This window comes from Aedes aegypti, chromosome 1, assembly GCF_002204515.2.
Source record: "Aedes aegypti strain LVP_AGWG chromosome 1, AaegL5.0 Primary Assembly, whole genome shotgun sequence".
Classification (NCBI taxonomy): domain Eukaryota; kingdom Metazoa; phylum Arthropoda; class Insecta; order Diptera; family Culicidae; genus Aedes; species Aedes aegypti.
The window spans coordinates 205930033-205945041 of NC_035107.1; the positions used below are offsets into that span (position 1 = coordinate 205930033).

The window sequence follows — 15009 nt, forward strand, 5'->3', positions numbered from 1 at the left end:
CAATTGATATATATTTTTGGTTCCATTAATTCGATAAATTTACTTAACAAAGTTTCAAACCTTACATGCTAGAGCTCACATCCGAAAGCACTTAACTTTGCCTATTCCAACGGTAGTGAGCAAAAAAATGTTATTACGTAAATTGGGACGGACCGACATCGATAGCAACTTCGGATTTCTTCGGTTGTTTTACTAGACTACAGTTAAAAACAAAACGTTGTGGTAAAGCTTTTTCCCTTACTAAATAGTGCGAACGAAATGGAAGCAAAAAGTAAGACAGATAGTTAATGATTTCTTTTCCTGTCAGATACAAACAAACAAGGCAAGGAGAAATAAAGTGCTTTTCATTATATCATTCCTTTTTCCATAATTTTCTTCCTTTCATCTTTTCGGTCTTGGGGTGAATCTCAATGTTTGCCGATGACACTATCCACAGATCGCAGCTGGATTTTTTTCCGGTGCGAGAGTGAAGTACTAGATCGAAGCGCGCTGCTTGGTTTATGCTATTGTTGTTCCTTGGCTAACGGTTCGAGTCCCGGCCAGGCCGGTTCGTCAGAATCTCCGGAGTAAATCGATGAATGCTTATGCTTTTTTATAGTTTGTTTGGTAGCAATTTTGTTGTGACGTTTGGATACATAATTTCATTAAAGCATGAGTAAAAAAAACCTAAGTAAAAAATAAATATCACAAAAACGACTTCTTGGGATGCACTGCGGAGGACACAAATGAGAAAAATAATCTACTACTACGAGAACCTACTACTATATAATCTGAGCGGTCTAGTACCGATTTATTGGTTGCACTTATTGGTTTTCCTAAACAATTGCGCCTCTTCATCGCCCGTTGTTATTATTTGTATTGTTTTTCATTCATCGATTGTTGCTTTAGCTGAGATTCAAACCTCTCTGTCTTTTGTGTTTAGTTTTTCTTTTTTGTTTGTTTGGTTGGGTGGGTTTTTCTAGAGTTTGTTGTTTGGCTTTGGGGTGATCTTTCTAGTATGGTTGACCGAAGCAGCGGTCTTGCCTTTGCGAACATGATGATGGAAGTTGGGGGACTGTTGATGTTGGTTGCGATGATCTGTTGCACTACTGCCCTTGTTGCTACTAGAGGTCACTGCCGTAGTCGTCTTTGTCGTCAAAGTCAAATCGTTGGTGATGGTGATGGTGGTGGTATTCGAAGGGGTGATATTTCCTAGGTCGAATTCAAGGCTTTGGCCCTTCTGCCGAGGTTTATGAGCTTTTGCTGAACCGGCTGAGTTGCTAGCGGTGCTGTTAGCATTACTGTGGGTTGATTTGTTGGTTTTGTTGCATCTGCTTCTAGTACTACTATTACTACTACAACTATTACGTCTGTTAGTTGCTGTTTTTGAGTGATGATGATTCTTATTGTTGTTGTTTGTTTGTTGTGGTTGCTCGTTTTGCTGTTTTGTGGGTGCTAAGTGGGTGTAGGTCTTATTGCTACCTCCGACCAATGAGTCCATTGGGAGGCTGCGTACTACTCAGATGAATTAGCTCTAGCTCCACCAGCAGTGGGAAGTGATCCGATGGTATATGCGGATGGGGACATCCGACCACCTTGTTGTCCCGCAACCAGTCGGACGAGATAGGACCGAGCAGGCCAAGTGGGATCATACCTTGCTTCGAGTAAAATACATAATCAATAATACCTTTAAAATCGAATGTATAATTTGTATATGGCATTATATCTTCACTGTACGCTGATGCTAGCTTAAAGGAATGAGTAAATTCATTTGGTGTATCACAATTTGATATACGCTGCAGGCAGGATTTGTAGCCCAGCTCCTTGAAATCTTGATGGTCCATTGATACACGTCCGGCACTGAGAAACTCGATTACACCGGAGTCCGGCAGCGAGTTAAAGTCGCCGCACAGCACCAGCTGCACATTGTTCACATCGAACTTGTGCCCTGGTCGGAAACTGTGTCCAACCTCATCCAGTATCGTCTTCAGCTCGTTACTGAGCATCATTGTCTGAATGAGCTTAACATCACAAAACTCCGGATCCCAGTGGATGTGTGCTGTACACACCAGAATCGGTTGCGAAGCGGCAACCTGTTCCGGCGGGACACCTTCCCATGCACTCTCCTTCACTTTAAGCAGCGCCGCCAACCCAATGTTGTCCTTGGGCATTACCCGATTTAGCATATGGTCCGATCCTTCCGCATTCGCCATCGCTAGCTGATTGAACTCGACCAGGTGTTCCTTGATTAGAGAGAACCTGCAAAAAGAGAAAGATTAGTGTCGGTCAGCTGTATGCTCCTATCCCGGAGAAACACTCTTACTTAGATGAACGGAAGAAAATTGCACACCCGTCGACGTACTTCCGATCCGACTCGGACATGGTCTTGGCACGGGACTTGGGCGAAAAAATGCCCTCGTAGCCGTCGTTCTTCAGCTCAGGTTTGAAAAAGTTGAAGAACTGATCCGTCTCGACCTCCTGCAAGCTAATGATGTCAGCCGAATAGTGTCGGATCTCGTCCAAAATTGCCTGCGAAAATAAAACAAAGTATATTCATGATCACATGTGTTTCTCCTAGGTAAAAATACCGTACCTTTTTCCGATACTCCCAACTCAGGGCCCAACTCGGACAGTAACCGTACATCTGTCTGGTGGCGTACTTGTCGCACAGTACGTTATAGCACATGACGGTGAATATGCCTATAATAAAAGAACAATTGATTATTATTTTGCTGATTGGTATTAGGAAAGGATTGGTAGCCAGACAGCAACGATCTAAAATTTAAAATCTAAATAATGACCACAGAAGATACAAAAATATATGAGCCCAATCACACGAGTATAAACGAAAACATAGGCCTATGCTGGCAATGGCGTACCATTTGTAATTCGTTGCCAAAAAGAATCCGAAAGACCCATCAAAGTGGCTATTTGTAGTTATCTTGCCCAGTAACTCATACTCCAACCACCTTCAACTTTGGTCTATGCTGACACGGAACAGGAGTTTGCTTATGCAAACTTCAGCATCTGATCAACGTTCGAGTGCCAATGAGAAACTTTTAGCAAAACTTTACACTATGGTCCTCTGAAAACCTAGGGGATTGGTGTCAAACCATGCAATGACGCGTTCTACGCGCAGCTGAACATGATCGTATTCCAAGTCCAAGCCATGACATCAAAATAAGCTTAGGAGATTTCAATGCTCAGGTAGGCCAGTAAGAGGAGAAAACAAGTTCAAACCAACGATTGGGAATAGCAGAGCTCATCGGCTGATGAACGGCTTATACCTTACCTGATTGATTTTATCATGTAAAACTATGGCTATTCCAGAATTACAAATAGCCTTTAGTTTCGATTGGTGAGACGACAATTCTTCAAAATAACTTATCGTGAGGGCTGTAAAATGGTGAGTCAACAACCAGGAAGGAGCGACCAACAAAGCTCTGGTCCTCACAAGTTCCTATCTTGCGCTTCCACGGATCAAATGTTGACAAAGACTGCCAGTTAAGGGTTGCGTTCTTAGCTGCTAGTGCAGTCTGGACACTATTGTCCTTATGACATCAGCTAGAGTGAGGAGGTACATTCTGAACGTCTGTACACCAGGAGGTGCGGTTCAAACAGCGTCTGTTCTGGAATCCAGCGGCTGAGTATGAAATGCTGTAGGTAGCGCGACCCCGGTAAGGTACCATACCGAATTCATTATCCACCACGAAAAATGGAGAAAGAAGAAGAAACGAACGTTATTTTCGGCAACCTACCTGGCAACGAAATAAAGACTATGATTGGAAACACGGTACCTGGAATGTCAGGATCTTAAGTGAAACTGGACGAGTGAGCCTTTTGGCTCGTGAATTGCGAAAAGTTGGCGTATGCGTGGCTGCTATTCAGGAAGTGCGTTGGCTAAGATCTGGAGAACGTGAATTCAGAGCGGTAGACCCCGTCGCTAACACCGCTTTCAAATACAACATCTACCACAGCGGTGGCGATGAAGCTGAACACGGAGTCGGTTTCATAGTGATCAGGAAGCAGATGAAGCGCGTTTTTAGGTGGAAGCCGATAAACGAGCGGATCTGCGTATTGAGGATTTGGGTCAAGTTCTTAAACTACAGCCTGATCAACGTCTATGCACCGACTAAGGACAAACCCCATGACGTGAAGGACGCGTTTTACGAATGTCTCGACAAGAACTATGGAGAATGCCCAAAACACGACGTGAAAATTGTCATCGGTGACGCTAATGCGCAGGTCGGAAGTGAGAACTTCTTCCGTCCTATCACTGGTACAGAAAGCCTTCACTCTGTTACCAACGACAACGGCCTACGTTTAGTGAACTTTGCTGCCACCAGGGGGATGGCCATCAGTAGCACCTACTTTGTACGCAAGGCTATCCACAAGCACACCTGGCAATACCCAAATGGCGAACTTTGCAACCAAATCGACCATGTTCTGGTAGACGGCCGACATTTTTCCGATGTCATTAGATCTTTCAGGAGCTCTAAAATCGACTCAGACCACTATCTCGTTGTAAGCAAAATTCGAGCGCGATTATCAACCGTTTCGAGTTCTAGGAATCGACAATAGTTGCGTTTCAATATCCACAGCAGATGGTGTAGCAGCGGACTACCATCAAAAGCTCGACGAGCGGATTAGTGAAATCAACGAAAGCATCAACCTCAGCGATCTGTGGGTGTCAGTCCACGGATCGGTAGGCACAGTAGTGCGGGCTTCAATGGGCTGAAGAACAACAAGGCTGCTGGAAAGGACGAGCTCCCGGCCGAACTTCTCAAACACAGAAGTGAGCAGCTGCACGAAATCCTTCACCGTATCATTTCGAGGATATAGGAGGAAGAACAAATATCTACTCATTTGCCCTTTGTACAAGAAAGGGCATCGACTGGAGTGCGCCAATTACCGAGGGATAACACTCCTTAATTCGTCGTACAAAATCATGTCTGGAATTCTGTTTCGGGAGTACAACTTGCAGACTCATCATCTGTGGACGAGATTTTGTCATCGTTTATAATCTTAGATGGATTGAAGCAGGGTGAAGCTCATCAAGTTAGAAGATGTTTAACATAGCACTCGAAGGTGCTATCAGGTGAGATAGAGTGCAGAGAAGCGGTACCATGTACCTTGCAGTTGTCCAAAATTTTATGGCACAAAGGTAATACAGTGGGGATTCGCTCGTTGGGGGTCCGCTACATGAAATGACTCGATGGTTGGATGTTCGCTGGTGTTGGCAAATATTCCAACTAAAAAGCATTCGAATGTCAAGAGCAGATGTCAAACTGACTTTGACATCTGAGCACCGTCGCATTGAAGTCTCCATATATAGAACAAATGTGCATTAGGGCGGTTCAAAATTTAAAAATGTTTGAAAATCCAATCTCCCATGTCTTCCTCACCATTCTTACCATAAAAATAGCGTTGTGTGAAATTTTCAGCTTTCTAGGTGGTGATTTCAAGGTGGCCCAAGACAACACACTCAATCTGTTCGGTAAAAATAACTGGGTTTTGGAACTACCGAAAAAAACAGTAAACTAAAAAAAATGTCAGAAATCGAAAAACAGAGATTTTTCACTGAAATTTTGCAGAGAGCTTTCTTTTTATATCATACATCATTAAAAAATAAAACATGGTGAAATTTGCTTTTCAATTACGCGTGGCGACAGTTTTCATTTTACTGACTTTTTCGGTAGTTCCAAAACCCAGTAAAATTTTACCGACCCCAGTAATTTAATCTAAGTGTAAATGTGGGTTTATATGGAAATTACTATGAAAAATTTTTGAAAAATGTCCAAATACGTTAGTATTGTACTTATAAACTTATCCCATTGTAAAAACTCATTCTTCCAACCTTAATGAAGGATGTTGCTGAAGAAACAAATCCCTTTTGAGCTAATTTTGTTTGGGATTTTTGTAGATGTTTGCAGGGCTATAATCCCATATGAAGCTAAATAATGATAAATAAGCTCATGAATATCCCGCATAGAAAATTATAGTTTGTCATACATTGCAAACAGTATATTTCCCACAGCTGTTAAGGTTAACGTTCCACAAACAGTTTTTTAACACGTAGAGCAGTATGAAGGCTACAATATAAGACAATAAAATATGGTCTGAGTAATCTACATCAAGTAGTTACAATATATTAAACTGTGCGAAGATGGTGAAACGTTTTGGAGATGGAAATTTCTGATAAATAGTTAAAACATAAAGCTATCATTCAATAAATTGTTGGTAATTAAATTGAACACGCACGAAATATACAATACAGAGCCTGTGTAAGTCGCTCAACGCGATTCAAGGTTCGTAAGTTTTTAACAGTTTATAGCTTCCATTACTTTCTGAATCACAAACATAAAACATTACAAGCATTTGTTACGAGTTTTATATAAATAAAATTACTGTAATTTTTAATTTTAAATTGAAATAATTGACCACACGGCGTGTTGAATTTTTCAAGCGTGCTAGCTGTTGTGTTTTTGTTAATTAAAAAAAAGTTGAAAATAACAGTCCAAAATTTTTTTCCCCCTTCTGTTTTCGATGAACCCGTTAGACAGAAACCAATCGTAGTCCATTCCGATAGTTGTTCCGGTAGTGTTCCTTGAATCTGACCGCTGGTGTTCGTTTCATTTTCTGCCGGAAGATATTCTGATATTAGTGAAAACTGATCGAGCTGATGGAAAACCACCGACGGTGAGTAAACGACAACGGTAAAGGTTCCGTCGGTGTGCACGGCACTGGCAGCGATAAACAACAACCCAACCCTATCGGTTGGTTCCCGGTGCAGCTGTGTCCGGTTTCAAAATCAAACACACGTGAGATGTCCAATAGGATTACCGCTGATGCGGTCGTGATCAAATTTGTAAGTATTTTTACTTGGTATACGATATCCACGTACTCTAATTGTGTTTCTTTTTCTTCTGCAGAACCTAAAGCAGATGAATCTTCCAACGCTCCAAAGGGTAAAGATGGCTGAGATAAAACGACGTAGTCAATTAAGGAGAAGTAATATTTTGGATTTTGCAATGACAGAATAAAATTGTGAAAAAAGTAATAAACATAATAAACATAGCTACAATTGTAAAAAATCCGTTTTATTATTTTTCTATGAGAAGATAATACGTTTTGATATACTAATCTCATAATGTACAAACACAACAGCACAAAACAGTATATGGTGAAAATACCATTACACACCGTAAATGAATGATTAAACAAACATTATTAGTTCAATTTAGTCTTTATAGGTTAACAATTCTACAACTGTTTGTGGTACAGTGAATTTGGCGAAAAATGGATAGTATTTCGATCATTTGGCAGACTGTCATCGACAAATTTTGTTCGAGAAAATCGGCGTTTTTTTATGGTTACATAACTTAACCGCCTATTCCCCACATTGTTATTTTCCCAAATACCATTTCCCGAACTGTAAAAATCGTTTATGGTACGGTTGGTTTATTGTTATTTTGAATGTTATATGGAACTGTTCATAAATTGTCGCAAATAGTTGCGGATAGTTTCGGAAACATTAGCTATATTGTTCCGGTTTATGCGGGATCTCTTCCCCTATCCGTCAGATTGAATTGCTCTCTTCAGCAAATTTCTTTATCATGGCATGAAGAATGAGTTTTCACTAAGGGATGATTAGTTTGTACTTACATTTCAGTGCTAACGTGATTGGAAAATTTTTCAAAATTTATCCATAGTAATTTCCACATAAACCTACATTCTCTTTGGGCCTTTAAACCACCACCTAGAAAGCTGAAAATTTTTGCAGAACACTATTTTTATGGTAAAGACGGTAAGGAAGATATGGGATCTTGGATTTTCAAACATTTTTAAATTTTGAATTGCCCTAATGTGCATGTATATGGGCGTTTTGGGACGATTTTGCTCTCCAGATGCGTGAGTCTGCAACATTTTCACCAGCTGTCAGTCGTTCCAACTAACGAGTCGGATTCGCTAGCTGGAAGGCAGTCGTGTTCCAGCGAATCCCCGCTGTAGATAAAAATCTAGTATGCCGTGAAAAGTGTACGGCGATCTACCGAATTTGGGTACCTTTTGCTGTACCAAGGGACCAAATGCAGTACTAGAAGTGGTACCCAATCTAAACCCGAGTGTGACGCACCTGTGAATTCTACAGCAGTAGTTACAACAATATGATTCCATACTCATCAGATCAATTCAATAATTCAAGAGTCAACAAACATGGTTCAATTATAAAGTTATTGATAAATAATCAGTTTACATTCCAACCTCTTTTTATGGCCGTTCTTTTTACGACCTAAGATACGGTGGAAATGCGGAATTCTGCCACCAGGGGGCGATAGTGAGCAAGAAATATTTATTTTGCAGTTTTCTCAGTATCCTGGCCACTTAGAAAGATGGCGTCTTCGGCAAAGTTGTTCAGTAGCTCAAGCGCTACCATTATAAAAGCCAAGGAATTCGAAATTTAGGCACCAGGCGAAGCTAGTGAGCATGAAAAAATTGTCTTGTGGTTACCTCAGGATCCTGACCATTTAGAAAGATGGTGTCTTCTGAAAAAATGCTCTGTAGCTCAAGGGCTATCATGATTTGAGCCAAGAGATTTTGCCAACAGGCGGTTCCATGCTCACTAGCGCCACCTGGTAACAAAATCTATAAACTTTTGGCTCAAATAATGTTAGTCCTTGAGCTACTGATCAACTTTGCCGAAGACGCCATCTTTCTAACTGTTCAGGATCATGAGATATCTCAACACAAAAAGATATCTATCCACATTACGCTTGGTTTCTAATCACTACTTTTTCGATCCAGTTTCCTAATTGCTAGTAATTTACGTTTTTCATTATTTTCCATACGTTTTGAAAGCTCTTAACTACCATTCTTCCATGCGCTTGTGTTGGAAGTTTGAGTTTTTGTCCGTACTTTTTGCCGCTGGCGCCAACTGTTACCGTTTAAGAACGAAATAAACAGTCGTTACCCTATTCTGAGATATCCGAAGATAAAACAAAAGTTTAATGCTTACTACTACAACTACTAACTACTAGCGCCGCCTGGTGGCCAAATCTCGAATCTCTTGACTGGAGTAATGATAGTCCTTTAGTTACTGACCAACTTAGCCGAAGACGCCATCTCTCTAAGGGGTCAGAATCCTAAGATATTTACAAAACAAAAGTTTCATGCACACTAGCACTGCCTGATGGCGGAATTTCACTTGAGCTGTGTTGTCAGCTACGACAAAATTTTGAACGCTTCATGAAAAACAGGATTACAATTGAAGAGTATTCCAATGTTGCTAAGCATTCTATTTTTCTATTCTGTTCAAGTTTCATGAGTTAGATTTTTTCTTAATTAATTTTAAACAGTGTTGCCAGCCAAAAAAACGTTTGTGCTTCGGCCAACTGTATGGCGTGCAACACTTTCTTCAAATTTGGCATAAACCATTGTAAAATGTGAGCTATGAGTTTATCAATATATGTTAGACATTTTGCAAGTGAAAAGTACTTACTGCACATAAACTATAATAAAAGTCAGTTACACTAATTTAGTTCAAAGTAACTAAACTAAATTCAAAGTAACTAAATTCATTGGGCCAGATTATTCAAAACATACTTTCCTTTACTCGATATTCCGCATATCGAGTTAGAGAATCATATAAAATCTTGGTTATCATGGCTTCCTCGATGGTCCCTACGATCGCAGGAAATATCTATGAAATTCCACGCTCCAATTATATGTATTATTAGTGGTCCCGGCAAACTTCGTCTTGCCATCAAGTAGGCTGTTGTTAAATGTCATGTAATCTTCCATACAAAATGATACATCGGGTCTAGCGTTGGGCGATTTTGAATCGATGTTCCGAAAATCGATGTTTTCATTTTGATTAATCGATTTTTTGAATCGATGTTTGGCGCATCTAAAATCGGCTGAATCGATTTTCTTCATTCGATTTTTCGATTCGATTCAGTTTGTTGAAATCGATGAATATTCTTCAACAAGTTGACGATAAAGAAACCAAATTTTGAGCAAGTTATGAAATATTATATCTGTTTTATTGAATTTCAGTAGGTGATTTTTTTTGAAAGGTGTTCAAATCGAATGCAAATATATCTGGTTTCGCTTCACATCTCATAAATTTAATTCAAATTCGATTCGAATCGATTTAAAAACATCGATTCAAAGCATTCGATTAAATCGGTGAATCGATTCAGCAACTCAAATGGGAATCGATTCAGTAACATCGATGTTGCAGAAAAATTTGGCCAACGCTAATCGGGTCTTCTCCCGATATCCAGATTTTCCCGGCGACTTTCCTCATTTTTTTCCTCGTACGAATGCGTCGCATCCCTTGTCGAGTGCAACAGTGAAAAATTTACGACAATTCGTGGAACCGTTCTCAAGCCATTTCGTGACATACAAACACCACTCCATTTTTATTTATATAGATAGATAGATATGTCACGAAAGTTTGCACGTTCCCTTCGAACCGTGTAGTTGATGAACGAAGAAGCAAATTGCAAAAATAACACAATGTCGTCATATTTGGCATTAGATGTAAATGGTTACAAAATCAGTTCCCGTGCTGGGATTTATCTTATGGTCTATGCTCACCATTGGTAGACTGCGTGTCTGGCCATCCAATATTCATTAATAAGCCAATTGCCATTTTTATAACCTTCATAATGAGCTACTTACATGCACCCCTGGTCCGATTTGGCCTCGCTAAAGGAATCCAGGGACGTTGCGGCGGCGGTGCCACGGTCACTGCAAAGATAAAGAAAAAAAAAGAATTACAATTAGCATCGATTGCATCGAAAGCCACTACATAAATTTAGCTTAAAAATAGAGAGGTTAGGGGTATTTTGTGAGCGTTTACGATCATTACTACGATCGAAGGATGTGTGGCGGCAGATCAATTAAAATTCATACCGTAAAACGGGGTAATTTTGAGTTTTTTAGAAGCAAATCTGAAAATTTCTGTATTCTGTTTTAAATTTTTTATTTTCTATTTTTTTTAACAAGTAGGGAACGTGTACCAGTTATGGCTATAGTGGTTCTCTATTTGGCCATATGTGAATTCTCGAAAGTTTTCACATTTTGTATACTTTTGAATGTTTTAACATCAAGATATATTTGATATCAAACTACTGAAACTCTCAGAATGATTAAAAAATTGAAAACAATCAAATTATCATGTATGGCGAAATAGGGAACCATTATGTCCATAACTGGTACACTTACCCTACTGATATCAGAGTTATCGATTGCAGTTGAAAGATTTCAACTTTTATTTTGAATACATCATTTTTGAATTTAAGCCCCATTTTGTGAAAAAAACTATTCGCTCAGAGGTTTGAGATAAAATTCAATTTCTACTATAACTAACAAAAAGTGACAAACTCTTTAAAGTTTCATCAAATGGCGAGACAAAAATCTCATAATATTTTAATATTCTTGTATGCGAATCTTACATTTACTCAATTATAACAAAAATAGTACTGACATGAAGTGTCGTACTAATACACTTTATATTTGCATTCACTTTGCTTAACTGATTAACATAAATTATGTTATTTTAGTTAGTACGTTGTCTGTCCCGCAATACAAAATATTGCCCGTATTACGGTACTTAATTATTGAAAAATGCGCTTCCAACTAACGACTTTGGGTCGTTAGATGTGGACGAGAAAGTTAGGTTCGTTGACTATGCGTTTGCAAAAATAAGCTCAAGGGATGGGTATTTTATCGCACACACGATCGATCGGTAAATGATCGCCATTCGAGACAACATGATTCGATCGATTTACATAAATAGTCTGTGCGATGAACTAAGTGACAGAATTCATGTGCATTGTACTGGTCAAACTAGTGCCCAGACCCACAGCAGACAATGTCAATCGATGGCTGCCACCTCTGGTGTGGTCACTTTCTATATATTATCCACGATCTACAACATTGCGAATGATTTCGAAACCAGGTCGGCACGAGACTTTGCGCAAATTTGCATCGTTGTTGTTAGTCATCTCGGTCACAGAAGGGCTTATAAATCTTTCATTTTTTTTTTGCTCGTTGCTTCCTTCTACTACGGGGGCCCTATTTCTCGCACTGGTCGATCGAAGTCGAGTTGCATGCAAGCCGAAAGGATGCAAATGTGCGCAGAAAGCGATTTAAATTTTGAACCTATTCCGTCCATTTGGTTGCGAGGAGTGAGGCTGCCTTCCCTTCATATATCATTCAGCGGAGAACGAACATTAGTGCTAGCTGCAAGGAAAGTTGGCGAAAATTTCTTTTGTTGATCGAAATATAGCCATTCATGTATAGGATGAGTGTTCTCTTAGTAGACAGTTCCCTATAGTCGCTTTTAACGGTCGGTTTTACCATGCAGGTCAGGATTTCTTTTTAAGTACCGTTGATTCACAGCTTGATTATGTCCAAAAATTGATCGAAATATTTAGTTTATATTTCCTACGAAGATAAATATCTTTCATATGACGTAAAAATAATACCTTTGGCTTTATTGTTCAATTTTATACAAATATTTGTTCTTAGCTGATCGGTTTTTAGTACATCGACCTTAGGGGGAGATCCCCCAGTGCCGGACAGCACCCAATACCGGACAAAGTCGAAAAGTTGAGTAATTATAGTCCAATCAAGATGGTGTATTAGTAGAAAAGGAAGCTATTATGGAAACTAATGTTTGCGTAAAATAACACATCCTTGAAATATGCATGCCTTTTTTAAAAAGGACAAAAGTTTGAAAATTAAAAAAAAAGACGAATTGCCTTAATTTTGAGCCTATTTAGTAATTATTTCGAATATGAAAAAATAATTTGGATCACGCAAGCGTGTTCGAACATAATCCATATTTGATAGTATGAATGTATTTTGTACTATAATTGAACTAAATATGGACAAATTACAATTTTGGTTGAGCACCTCCTGTCCCCCAGTTTCTGACAGCTTGATTTGTTACATGATATCTTTGTAATTATTGCACCAGTGTCTCAAAATACATTAATTTTTCATGGATTTCGTCGATCATGGTATCAAACTTGCAATAAAATTGAGAAGAATGAACCTTCAGAACAGCATCGTAAAATGTGTTATTTTCCATCATATATGAAAGAGGTTTTTGATAGACATCTAGCAAACTAAAAAAAAACTCAAATTGTTCTTGTAAATGTTGCAAATGCATTGAATTGGCAATTATATACTATTCATATATTAAACACATTCAATGATGTTCAAATTTACATAATTCGAGGCATTTCCAGATCGTGTCCGGTATTGGGTGCCACCTTTCAAGATCGATCAATTTAGTACTAAAATACATCATCAAAATGCAATGTCAAAATTCATATTTATATTTTCAAATTTATTTTTGTACACTATTAAAATGATAATATTTTTTCATAAATGGGTAACACGAGCACATGAAACCAATATTTTTCGAATTATAAATTTAGTGGATTAAGTGTCCGGTACTGGGGGATCTCCCCCTATATGTTTTAAGATCTGAAGTTTATCTTAACATTTGAGATCTAAAATCAACGAAGTGGTAATAAATCAGATTCCCAAGATTCTTAAAACTCTTTAATTTTTTAGATTCCTCAGATTCTGATTAAATTATCTTTAGATTTCCATCAAATTTTCTACAGATTCCCTTTAAATTCTCTCCAGATTCTATTCAGATTTTCTTCAAGTTCTCTTCTTTTCAGATTCTCTTCAGAATCTCTTCATTCTTTTCAGCTTCTCTTCAGACTCTCTCTCCAGATTTGCTTCAGATTCTCTATAGATTATCTTCAGTTTCACTTCAGATTATTTTCAGATTCTCTTGAGATTCTTTTCAGATTCACTGCAGATTATCTGCATATTACCTTCAGATTCTCTTCAAATTCTCTTCAGATTCTCTCCAGACTCCCTTCAGATTCTATTCAGATTCTCTTCAGACTCTTCAGATTCTGCAAGTTCTTCAGATTCTTCAGACATTTCATATCCATCTGAATTTTCATTTATTTTTAGATTCTTCCTACTCATCAAATTCTTCAGATTCTTCAGATTCTTCAGATTCTTCAGATTCTTCAGATTCTTCAGATTCTTCAGATTCTTCAGATTCTTCAGATTCTTCAGATTCTTCAGATTCTTCAGATTCTTCAGATTCTTCAGATTCTTCAGATTCTTCAGATTCTTCAGATTCTTCAGATTCTTCAGATTCTTCAGATTCTTCAGATTCTTCAGATTCTTCAGATTCTTCAGATTCTTCAGATTCTTCAGATTCTTCAGATTCTTCAGATTCTTCAGATTCTTAGATTATTCAGATTCTTCAGATTCTTCAGATTCTCCAGATTCTGAAAATTCTTCAGATTGTTAACACTTTTTATATCCTTCGGATTTTTTTTCCAGTTTTTCAGATTCTTCCAATTCTGATGTTTCCTGGAGGAATCGAAATTCTACCAGTTCTTCTATTGCTTCCGATTCTACAGATACTTCCGATTCTTCCGATTTTTCCAATTCTTCCGATTCCTGCGATTCTTCCGATTCTTTCGATTCTTTAGATTCTTCATATTCTTCAGATCCTTTAGATTCTTCTTAATCTTTTGAAGTTCGAATTCTGCTCACTATCCTGAGGTGAAGGTGAAACTGATTTCCAGTTATATGCTCTTCTCCAAGCCCAAGCACAGCCAACCATGCAACCGGAACGGGATACAGCCAGAAGGCCCTTTAGTTTTCCTCCGAAACAGTGCCCCCCGCTTTAAGCTTGGTGGCAGAGAAGTATTTCGATTCAACTTTCACGGCGGGAGCAGTGCATGGAGGAACAATTGATTTGCCCATCAACTCTGGGGCTGGTCCATTCGTTCGTTTCTTATTCTGGAAGGAAAATATCAACACACTTTGCCCTCTATCTCTCGCCAGACCGACAGGCAGCAGAATTAGCGAACCCTGAAACGTACATGTAGGAACGAACTGATCCAGATCCACCGGGCCTAACAACGTGCACTTGCGTGAAGTTTAGCGAGCGCCGCGCTTTTAGGTGGAACTAGG

At 38.8% G+C, this 15009-nt stretch overlaps 1 protein-coding gene across 2 annotated transcripts in view; it reads right to left on the reverse strand.

Annotated features, from left to right (window-relative positions):
• Positions 1 to 323: 323 nt before the first annotated feature.
• Positions 324 to 15009, reverse strand: part of LOC5577010 (CCR4-NOT transcription complex subunit 6-like) — a 417690-nt gene continuing 403004 nt past the window's right edge. For both annotated transcript variants that reach the window (XM_021857329.1, XM_021857328.1), the window contains exons 5-8: positions 10663 to 10731; positions 2573 to 2679; positions 2303 to 2508; positions 324 to 2238 (exon numbers count right to left, since the gene is read on the reverse strand). In XM_021857329.1, coding sequence (XP_021713021.1) covers positions 1458 to 2238; positions 2303 to 2508; positions 2573 to 2679; positions 10663 to 10731 — 1163 coding nt within the window. In that variant the 3' untranslated portion in view covers positions 324 to 1457. The remainder of the gene's footprint in view (positions 2239 to 2302; positions 2509 to 2572; positions 2680 to 10662; positions 10732 to 15009) is intronic.